Source organism: Merops nubicus, unplaced genomic scaffold, assembly GCF_000691845.1.
Source record: "Merops nubicus isolate BGI_N331 unplaced genomic scaffold, ASM69184v1 scaffold5777, whole genome shotgun sequence".
In the NCBI taxonomy this organism is placed as follows: domain Eukaryota; kingdom Metazoa; phylum Chordata; class Aves; order Coraciiformes; family Meropidae; genus Merops; species Merops nubicus.
The window spans coordinates 63,245-75,240 of record NW_008619501.1 but is presented as its reverse complement, the minus strand read 5'-3'; the positions used below and the strand labels follow the sequence as shown (position 1 = coordinate 75,240).

At 36.6% G+C, this 11,996-nt stretch overlaps 1 protein-coding gene across 1 annotated transcript in view; it reads left to right on the top strand.

Moving 5' to 3' along the window:
• LOC103776300 (protein quaking-like) overlaps positions 1-11,996 on the top strand; it is a gene marked incomplete at its 3' end in the record, with an annotated part of 67,778 nt that overhangs the window by 19,565 nt on the left and 36,217 nt on the right. Inside the window, exon 2 of the mRNA XM_008943805.1 lies at positions 5,341-5,457. Within this exon, the coding sequence (XP_008942053.1) occupies positions 5,341-5,457 (117 nt within the window). The remainder of the gene's footprint in view (positions 1-5,340; positions 5,458-11,996) is intronic.

The window sequence follows — 11,996 nt, the reverse complement described above, 5'->3', positions numbered from 1 at the left end:
TGCTGTTATCATACTGCTGTCTGCAAATTTATTCATGGTCACTTTGAATAAAGAAATAATTTAAATCTATGTGCTAGTTCTCAAAAGTGTGTCTATGTATTTGTGTGTATATGTGTGTATGTAAATACACAGCATTACAGTTGCTCTCAGAAGGTAAGAGCTCATAAAGAGTACCCACATTTAACAAACATCGTGTCATACACATTCATCACTTTTTCTTTGGAATGCCTTTCTCTAGCTACAGTTCCTTTGTCTCTTAGGAGCTTCATTTCCAAAGTGAGCACTTTACCCAGTAACTCTACCAGATTAGTTATCTCTCAAGTGGTCTTAGAGTAGAATTAGTATGGTCTGAAGATATAGAAGTTTCCCTCCAAATAGCTAAACTGACTCTCAGCATTGCTGCTTAAGATAAACTTACCAGATGTCCTCTATTATAACATCCAGTTTTTAGTTACTTCTTAACCTTGACATATTTTAACCACTGAACCATGCAGTCTTGCTCTTCAGCTGCCTTTTAGTTTGTGGGGTAATGCATATCAAAATGAAATGAGGAGGAAATGCTCCTCTCCGTGTTCTTAAAAAGCAAACTAAAACACCAAGACATTTTGAACCACATTTATTGGGGTGCTTTGGTTTGTTTAGTGTGTTGGCATACAATGTGAAAGCTAATTTGGGTATGGGAAAGGTGACTCTAAGGTACAGTTTTCCATCTTCATGGAAATCCGCTTACAGCTGGCAGTTATCTCTAACACTTAGATGTGAAATGAAATACTGTCATTAGAAACAAAACATGAATAAGGGGCAGGGCTAAGCTGCTTTCTAACTGATGTAGAAGTCTGAAGCTTTTGTGTCCTGTAACGTTTAATTAAAAAAAAAAAAAAAGGAATTCTTAGTATGTAAAGATAGTCTCAAAATGGAGAACTGGTTTTCACGTATGGCATAAGTACTGAAGCTGATTTCTACAGGCAGTTCAGAATTAAATATCATCAGGACTGGACATTTATGGTTACAAGTATTTAATTGTAACAATTACAGTGATTTTTTTAAAAGGAATTTGCAGGATTTACGTGATATTTTTTCCAGGGTTGCAGGTCTGAAGGTGAGACCAAATGCCAGATTACTGGAGACACAGACAATATTACAAAGCAATTGTTGAGGATTGTTGGTAAAGAAAGGTCTCTCTTCTGTGTGTTTAGAATTTTGCTGAGTTTAAATCTTTAAGAACACTTTAAGATATAATAATAAAGTTAACATGAAGCATGCTTTTGGTATAATGAGGAACTACTGAGGTTTTCCTTAAAACAGTGCATAGGCTGTATATAACACACTTGTACTCACATATACATGTGTCTGAGGAATGTATAAGCTTTCTAAGACTTTTCTTGATTTCCTTAAGTTGAAATGGACTTTAACAATAGCTTGTTTTGGCTTTTTTCTAGTGATAAGGTAACTCGCTCTGCAAATTCAATGTATAGTAGTAAGTCATTGGAACATTTGCTAATAAGATGGTATAATAAATTAGTTTTTAATTGAGCAAAATAATTGTTTAACCAAATGCATGTGCTCCAGTAATGAAGGCAAGATTTTTTTGTCAGATAAATTGTCTTGCCATATTTTACTTTAACATTTCAAAGGAAAAACAAAATACAAAAAGCACAATAATAGTTGGAAATTTTGTACTACTGCATTCCCTCAGGTTTTAACTTGCATGGAAAGATTCTTAAATGCTGCGCTGCCCATACCCTGTAAAAATCAGGCACACTTCTTTTCAACCTCTTATTAATCAGCAGCTTTGAGTCCTTAGCACAGTTTGTTCTTATTTTCCTTTGCTACTTTTACTTTGAGTCTAGGGGCTGATGAGGCATAGAAGGACTGTAAAAATACCTGGTCTGCTTGGGAGATAGTTGTTCTATGCATAGGGAATTGCTTAGGGAATACAATCTTTTTTTTTTTTTTATATTAGGGGATTTCTGATACAATAGTGGGCTTGCTAGGTAGGATGCCAGGTAGAAATTTTGTCAGCTCTTGTGAACATCAGTTGCTGCAAATTAATTATTACTATCAGAGTTGATAAAACATTAGGATTTAGAGGAACTTTTTTACTGATACATTTATTTCTGCTTGAATGCCTTCAGTAGCAAAGATTATGTACAGTCTCCCAAAGAATGTGTTTTTTTGGGGCATCTTATCATAGAAAGACAACATAACTTATTACAGGATCTTGCTGATGTGCGTTTTGTACATGCTGGAAACTTCAACCACATCAAGGTAGCAAAGTAAGGGAATGGGAGTGGTGGTGCCAAATAGTCAGCGAGGAAGAGCAACATAGTGCAACTGGTTACAAAAAAAACCCTTTGAGACTGTCTCTCTAGAAGGCTTAATCCATGGTGTGTTCCTTAGTTGTGGTCTGCTGGGTACTACTCTCTACCTAGTCTCTTGACAAGAGATTCAGCATTGTGGTTTTTTTTTCCTACAGAGTTCTCAGCTAGGACTTTGAGATGGTAGTCTGAGGAACTCAATACTGGCAGTGATTCATCAATGGGAAAGCTTGGGAATCATTTGTTAAAGGAGTAATTGCCTTAAACTATGATGATTGATTATGGATGACTCAGTTAAGACTGCACCTCAGGTGAGGACATGCAGGGGTCTCCTTCAGCTTGGGTCTCTTAACACATTCAAGAATAAATTGGTTGGTGAGACAGAAACTATGCTTAGAAAACAAGTCATACCAAATACTTTTAAAGATGGGGTTAGAATTCAAAACTGTCTTGAAATTAGTGGCCTGAAGTCAACAGCATGGAATTCATTACACAAACATAGAGCACAACATTGTTGTAGGGGAGCATAAAAATTGCATATGAATACAAAACCAGGGAAAACTAGGTAATAGAAAAAGCATGTGGGGTCAATGAGTGTTGAATCAAACATAAGAATGGAAATTTTGGGGGAGGGAAAGAAGAATCTGGGATGTGTTAACAGGTGTGTGGTTTATAATTATTCTAAGTAACTGAGACCTCAACGAGGTCTTGCCTTGTCCAGGCATCCTGCTTTAAGAAATGAGAAACAGAGCTCAAGAGGGGTAACAAGAACAATCAGACTTTTAGAAAGAATACATATCCAAAAAGGTTCAGGGTGGTAATGCATACACTTTGGAAAGAAAAGGCAGGGTTGAACTACCTTGGAACAATTTATGAAGGTTCTTTATAAGGAGAATATTCTGGAGGTAGCTGGCAAAGAAACTGGCTTTACATTTAGCAGAACGTGTTGCAGTTGAAGTCAGCAATTTCTCAACTAGAAGCTAAAAGTCTTCAGATGACAGTAATAAAGTTGCAAGCTTAAGAGTAGTACAAATTCCTGCTTTTATTCTCAATATTATATATTGTTACATTTAATTTTGTAATCCAAATTACGTTAGAATTTGATTCTTTTAATCGTGATCCAAGTTAAAATATTAGAGGCTGCTGTTTTTTCTTGGGAGATAATGTAATCATAGTTGCCGTGTGTGTTGGTTAGAAGAGTGGTTTAAAGTCAGATTTGCAATACTATTTTAGCTTTAGCAGTGGAATAGGATAGATATCTAAAGATTTTGTGTGGAGAAAGGTAAGTAAGATGTTGTTTATGTAATATAATGATATGATTTTGGTATTAAGCATGAAATGTGTAACAAACAAATGCAGTTTTTTTAATAATATTTCAAAGTTGGACTTGTAGCTCTTGTATCTGGTTCATTGCTTGATCCAGTCTTAGTGAATCTTCCTAAACTTCCTATGAAATTTCAGTTTTGTATAAGCTTGTGTATGCATTCACAAGTGTTTTTAATTTTCATTTTTTCCTCACGACATTTAATTCAGACTTCAGAATGTCTTTGTTTTTTAACCTTGGAATGCTAAATAATTTTGGGAATGTATTTTCCCTATGAATAGCTTTGTATTGTGAAATACGATTACTTTTGTTGAGGAAATGCAATTTGCCTGTGTTCATAATTTCTGGCTATTCCTACCTCCTTTCTGATCTTTACAATTTTATAAGGATTTCAAATATGTTGAGCTGTAGTACTTGAACCCAATTTTAATTAGCTGAGGAAATGAAAGCAAACAGCTTCTTCATAATTCTGTTGAATAGCTTTGTTTACCAGGATCTAAAAGATCCACACTTCTGTCCTTACTGCAGAGTTTGTTCTCTTAATAGTTTCTTTGAATTTAATCATCAGTCTGAAATGTCTAGATTTAGGTGTCTTTTGAGCTTGATGCTTCATCTTTGCACTGTAGTTGTCACATAGTACACCTGTATATTCTTAATGCTACCTTCAGTTAGCTTTTTTGAAATTTATTTCATAATTTCCAGATGTGTGATTGAAAATAACAAAAGGGAAAAACCCCTGGAAAATACCTAGGAAATAATGTTATGTATGGCTAATGCAGTATTACTGTGTTAAACATAGGCAGGGGTTGTCTGCTGATAATTTATTTAGCCATCCAAGCATTAATTACTCGCTCTTTTTGTATACACAACTGTGCAAAGGGTACAGCTTAAAAAGTGCTTTTGTCATGTCTGTATATACACATATACGTATGTATACACACACATTTGATATATATTAAGTGTGTGTACACATATGGCAAATACATTGTTTTCCAGAAGTGTTGCCCATGTTGTGTAAAGTGAATATGTAACAAACATCAGTTTCTTTTTCTGAAGGAAATGCTGTGGTGTGGGTAGACGAAGAGTTTCTGTAGATGTGGGTGGCCAGCCAGCAGTATGCTGTCCAGGTTGAGCCCACCAGAAAAGCACAGAAGGACGAAAATACTATTTTCAAATCAATGAACATCATACAAATGAACGCTGGGCCTCAGGGCCTTTTGTGAAGGCGTTGTGGCAGTATGGGACAGGGCCCTTACATGGCACCTGCTCAGTCCTACCACACAGCAGTTGTGTGCGTGTCTGCTCACGTGGCCAGAACATGTGTGCTTGTGATGTGCATTGCTGGCCTACGAATGAGTGTGTCTGGCCATGGCAGTGGTAAGTGAGGGAGGTTTGTAGTGTCTGTAAGAGTTTGTATGATTTAATGAGAAGGAAATCAGGACTACCACTGTCCTAGACTACCATATGTTAAATTTTAAACCCTATTTTCTCCTGAATCTTTTATCTTCCCAAAGTAGAGGTCACATTGGACGTATAAAAATAGTGCTTACATCATACGTTAACCTCAGATATTTAGTGTAGTATTCTCAAATGATTAAATACATTATATTTTAGAGACACAAATACATCTTGTTAAATTTTAAACGAACTTTGTGTGTTTGCTTTTTTAGAAATAATATTTTTCTTTTCTTTGTCCAGTTTAACTTTGTTGGAAGAATCCTTGGGCCCAGAGGACTAACAGCTAAACAGCTTGAGGCAGAAACAGGATGCAAGATAATGGTCCGAGGGAAGGGCTCAATGAGGGACAAAAAGAAGGTAAGCTCTTGAAAGGTAGTGTAGTTTCAAATGCACAGTTTTATTTCCAAACAGAGCCTAGGCTCCTGTACATCCTGCTCTGATTTGTTGTGTTCTTACTATATGGTTTTTCATTATCTAGTGTTTTTTTACAGATTTAATAACACAACCTACCCTGTAGAAATAAAAAGCACATGCTCTATAATGGTCCAACTGAGAGTCTAAATAGCAATTATAAAATGTTCCTTAGTAATAACTAACTTCTAGTTGTGTCATGTTTCACAAAGTAAAGGTGAATATTGAAGTTAAATGTGTTTTTCTAAGGTAGAGCTGTAAACATTAAAGGTTTTCTTAACTCTCTTGTGCTGAAATACTGAACTAGTGATTTGTGCAAGCAGTGCAGATTGGAAAAAATGCTTAATGTATTTCTGGCAGTGAATTCTGTCTGAGTGAACTAAGAAGCAAGCATTGGGTTTCTAGATTTGTTTTATATTCAGGTGGAGTTGCAGTGTAATTAGGGCTGTTCCTTGCCCTGTCCTGTAATACACATACTCTGCCCATATAAATAGGCAGTCTCTACTTTTCAGCACAGAGATATCCTGAATGTCATGTTGCTCTGGTGGTGTAACTCCTGGAAATAATTTCTTAATGCGAGTTTATTTTCTAGCTGTTTCCCTCTATTTCTGATTACTAAGGCTGAACTTGCACCAGCATCTCCACTGCAGTTTTGAAGCGTGCACTCAACAGTAGTCTCTTCTTCTTTGTTCCTATAAGTATTCTTTCTCTTGGCTTTGTTTAGCAAACCTCCTATTTTCCTTATCTGGTCAGCCACATAATACATTCTATTAATACATATGTAACACATGACAATTAAAATAGGAAGCTAATATCTACCCAGTTAAAAGTCTCAAACCTTCCAGAGCTTATGACTGTGGTGCTTTGAAACTTTGATGCCTCTTGTTTTCATAATTTGCTGTTATACTCTCATCTCCCTTTCTCTTATTCTACCTGTAGCCATTTTGGATATTTAGCTTGCCAGCTTTTGACCAAAAACGTATTCTAACCTAGAGTTTTTGGTTGTCTGGGTTCTATAGAAGTAGGAGGGAGATGCTGTCTTTAATGATTTGTGAGGGTTTCTTTTTTAAAACATTATACCCTGAATGCCTTCTGTCTTTTGGCTGGGGGTACATTGAACATTTAAACAAATCCTACTGTTAGGGGGTTTTAAACTGTAAATGGGCAAACAGAACTTACATTGTTGGTATTTTTGTACAGGATTTTTAGTTTCAGGCTTCCTGTAGCTGTGGGATGGTAGGAGACATGAAAACCTCTGGGTGTTACAGTTTCAGCATGCTTCACCTAACACACCAAATGGTGTGCATGTAGATGCTATATTTTGAGGCAAAGTGTATGGTGGCCAATATGCAAAGTATTTTAATTACATAGCTTTGTGGCTATTAATAGTAGGAAAATTTTGATGTATGCTATCACATTGTTTTTGTGTAATTTTGTTTTTAGATGTCAGGGCAGGAGATACAGCAAAAATATTGCCTCCATTTAAGAGTTTGAAAATGTCACCTAAGTTTTCTTAAGGAAAGACTGATATGCTCTTGAAAACTACCACTTTTTGGCTGGTAGATTACTTGGACATTAAGACTTCTTGTTGTGTAACAAAGTAAATCTTATTAAGTGGAATATACTGTAATGTAGTTTGCAGAAAATCAATTATGAAACTGTCAGTTCCAAGGAGAAGTACTGATACCTTAGAGTGAGTACTTAAAAGTTCATTCAGTGTTTTTTCCTATTTAAAGATGATTTTTTAAAAGACTGTTTTTGTCAATAATACAATTCTTATCTTAATTTATGGGCTGAATTTAAGTTTTTGCTGCTCTCTGCTTTAGGAGTAGTAATTCTAGGTCAGGGTAGCTCATCAGGACTTAGGTTATGTAACTTTTTCCTGAATAAAAATGTTACTTTTATTTCATTTATGTTCATTGCTGTCATAACCTGAAATATTTAGGCATCTGTTCTTCATAAAGTTTGTAAGGAGAGATTGAGGCCCCAAGATTAATGGTCTGGATGTAATGTCTCACTTGTTAGTAATTAATCTGTATTTAAGGTAGTCATGAACCAGGAGGCTCTGATACATCTATAGAAGTTTTACAGATTAGTTTTGCTGTGTGGAAAAAGCACGCCTAGTTTTGTTAGCAATAGCTATACCTGCAAACAGCTACAGTTGTGGAAAAAGAAAAACAAAAACAAAAAAACCCACAACAACCTGCATCTGATTCCTCAGTTTTTCTTCCGAAGAGACCCATTTCCCTGTAGATGTTTCATTTGCAGACCTGTTAGTACACAGTAAAGATTACTTCAGATTCTGGAAATGGCTGTTTGTTTCTTGGCCTATATGTCATAATTGCCCCCATTCCATCTCTTCCCTGTGCTCCTTGTTCATGTGAGCCTGAGGAGCAGACAAAGTGGCCCAGTGCATTCCATGTCAGGTATGGTAGCCGTTTTTCAGGGTGTGACTAACAGAGCATTTTTGTTAGACCTGTATAACCTTCATTCTTTGGATGCTTTTTATATTAGGTCCCACTAAAGATATGTCCAGCTACTGAAGATATTCAGTTCCTATGCTATCAGCAGAGCCCTTAGGCACCAGCAGGCAGTGTAGTACTTGTGCAAGGAGTGTGTTCTCTCAGCTGCCAGCCAGGATAAGCACTCTCTGCAATGTTGTTGATCACCACCATGTGTTTTGACTCATCTGTTAAACATTCATGTAGTCCTTGGAGTTTGTCAAGTGTCTGCTACAGAATCACAGAATGGTGGAGGTTGGAAAGGTCCTCTGGAGGACCTCTTGTCTAACATCTGTCCTCAAGCAGGGTCACCTGGAACAGGTTGCCTAGGACCATGTCCACATGGCTGTTTAGTGCCCACAACCTCCCAACCACTGTGCATCACAACTTGTCCTCTCCTGTGGGGAGTCATCTCTCTAGGCAGCCAGCTTGGCTTCTGCTTGGTAGCTTGGGCAGCTACCACTTCCCAAGTCACTTTACTTGGTATTTTTGGACTCATTTCCGCCAATTAGCTTAGAGGAGCTGAGGCCTTTGGAGTATAAGTACCCTGTTTAGTTTAAGTTTAGTGAGAAAAGGAAAGCTGTCTTTAACAAGGGCAAGTTCTGAATGGCAGATCAGCTAGAACCTTGTACACATTAAAAACCACAAACTGATCCAATCAATGCTTTAATGCCCATTACCTCTTCTAAGTTGTCTGTTTAATATTTTTGGAGCACACAGTACTTAACCATTCATGATTTAATGAGATAATACTGCAGTTAGTGTTGAATATTAAATAGTTTAATATATTTGGAAGATGTAATAGTAAATTTGGATACCAAGCAGAATAATACTGTTTGTGAATCGGTGCTGAGTACTCTAAATAAAACCTATTTTCATGACATCCATTCCTAATCTTTCTGTAGTTCTTTTGATCTCTTGAGGTGCTTGTTGTTGGTCAGTAGTTTATCTGCTTCAGACAGAAGTTTTATTACTATACTATTTTTGCTACATAGGAAGAATTTAATAATTTTTGATGATGGTGCAGCTTGTGATGCATCCCATAAAACAGTTTCTCCAAAAAAGAAAATATTTGGAAGCTGTATTCAAGACACGATACTTACAGACAGACTAAAGTAAGAATGAGTGACACCAATTTAAGGAATATGCTATTGGCTTTTTTTTCCTGATGAATTCTACTTATACTGCAAGATGGAAGAGTAAGGAGTTAATCTGTAAGGTTACCAACTTCCTTGACAGTCAGTGCCTTTTCATGATATTTATTTCCTTGAGAGGCTTCCTTCATTGCAGGTTCTCCTTCAAAATACTGATACACTTTCAAGTGTAAAATGCTGAAGTAATAGTATTGTCTCATGGTAGGTTATGTTACACTAACTGTTTTTTAAAACCCTTTTATCTAGAGTAGAAAGTATTTAGAAAAGTGAGTATTCAAGATTTTTACAGTTTTTGACTGAATTATTTTGAAATTTGGAGGAGATAAGAAATGCAGGTTAATTTGTATGTATATTTTGTAAACATATTTCATGTCTGCAAAGCTGATTGCCCACTGCTAGTTAAAAAAAAGAAACCTTATTGAGTGTATGAAGGAATTAATTACTAAAGCAGCATCAATCTGTAATATGACAGCTACTTGGTATTAAGTACCATCTAGAGTAAACTGTTGATCTGCTTTTCCAGCCTTACCTAGTCGTTGCAGAATCTAAGAGAAGAACCAGAGGCTGGTGTGATGGAAGATAAACCATCCAGATTTGCTCTGTAGAAAATTTTACACTCCTACGTGAGCCTATGAACAGAAGTAAAAAATTCACGTGGCTAAAACACTTGAAACTAGCATTAGATCTTGAAACTTGCTGACAGATTTCCTCCAGAAAGCAAGGGAAATCCTCAAATCGTTCATATCTGAGGCTCGGCTGGTAATCAGAATATCTCTCTAGGCAGCTTTAGACAAATTTGAAATCAAAACCTTAATTACTGAGAATATTGCCATTAGAGCCTGGAGGTACTTGAAGGAGATTATTGGGGAGGGAAGAGGGGTTGCAGACATTCATCAAGAGCTGATGAATGTGTGACTTTGAGACCAAAGCCTTTTTTGCTTCATCTGGATGCACCTGGCATTAGGTAGTGAGGAGAGCCAGCAATTTTCATGCCGATTAAAGAATACTGCTTAATAAAAGGGAAGACTGTCCAATGGTAAATAAGCAAAACATCTTTTTTTGTCATCTCCCATGTCTTACATGAATTCCATAAAATGGACATTGACGCATCCTTAAGTCGGCTCTGTGCTCTTGAACGCGTTGACTGCCATTGTCTCACCTAGAGGGGTATGCAGCCTTATGGCAGCAGGCTGCTGGCTTGTGGCACTGTTAGCCTGCTACATGGTTTCTTTCCAATTTCTTCCTGCTTTTAGTCAAGAATGTCCTCTAGAACAGTGTGTGAGGAGAGGGCATAATTTGTTTTTACTTGGTGAAGAAGTATCTCATTGTGTGGTACACAGACTTTGGTTTTCCCCTTACAACTGGTTATTCCAAAGAGAAAAGCAGTTTGTTGTGCAATTCTAAATATGAAGAGCTCCATGCCTTCATCTGCTGCTTCAGCTTGAAATCTGTTGTACTTCACTCCATAGTAGATGGTTGGAACTTATTTGTGGTTCCTGGCTGACAATTTACTTGTTCCTATGTCACTGTTCAGCAAGCAAGCAGAAATTATGCAAGGTTTCATGAAAGACAAGCTCTCAGTTAGTACCAGTCTTGACCTTTGGCTAGTGCAGAGTTGTCACTGTAAGCAGGTAATTCAATTTCTTTGGACTCTCCAGTTTTTTGATTTGTTTTTTCTTATAGTAAGGCTGAAAAGAAATTATTGGTACCCATGCAAAGCTTGAGGAAAAGATTAAAGAGGATAAATTTAACTGTCTTGTGTTCAGGATAGTTTACTGTGTTTTCATGCTGTATGGAATTGAGGGATTGCATATTTGTAGTATTTCAATACCTTTTAGTCTCTGACATACCACCAGTATTTCAGATTTCCAATTGAAGGTCTTAAAACCCATTCAGTTTAGCTTATAAAATGAACTGACATTAAATACGTACTTTGTAGCATGTCTTGTTAAACACTATTATTGCTACCCTAATTATAGGATGCTGAACTTTACATTCTGTGAAAAGTACTATGTATGAACAAATAATAAAGTTATGGTGCTGACAGGTGTTGAAATTGAAAGTATTTGGCATATGGAAGCAAAGGGTAAAGTTGTTCTGTGTTTGAGAACAGAAGGGTGACCAGACATCATTATTGTCTTCTGAGAATAAAATGCATGGCTCAGGTCTGTTGCCTCTAAAATCTGCCTCTACATACAAGCATGCTGCTGCTGTTTGACAATTTCATATATCTCTTGAGAAATCATGGACATGTTTTGGGGTGGCAATTAAAAAAAAAACTTCTCTAGCTAGTTGCAAAAGTAGGTTTTGGAGTATTTGTCAGTATGGTTAGGAATAACAGGGGAAAAAAAATCTTCAGGTGGTTTGAGACATTGGCATGTGAAAGTGGAGACAGTTCCATATACGTAATATGTGCCTAGAATTACTGACCTTTTACTTTTTTTAAAAAAAATAAAAACAAAACAAAACAAAAAACCCAAAACACTTTTTGCCAATGCCAGTGGACTTTCTGGAAGTCAGATGCTTACTTTTATATTTAGAACTGTAACTTTCAAAATCCTTTGTCCATATCCACCATTAATGGTACTTGTTAATTTTAACAATTACAGTTAATTTAATTGACTTCTACTTACTGGAAACTCTCTGACTGAGGCAGTGTGGAGTGACAGTTCAGCATGTTGGATGCCATGGCTGACATTCTTTGTTGACTTGTGTTGCACATGAAAGCTGAAGCTTGTCTGTTGATGGCTATTGTAATGGCTATCAGCTTCTGTGACTGTTACAAGTCACTGTATGTGCAGGCTGCTCAGCTAAGTTTGAAACGTGACCT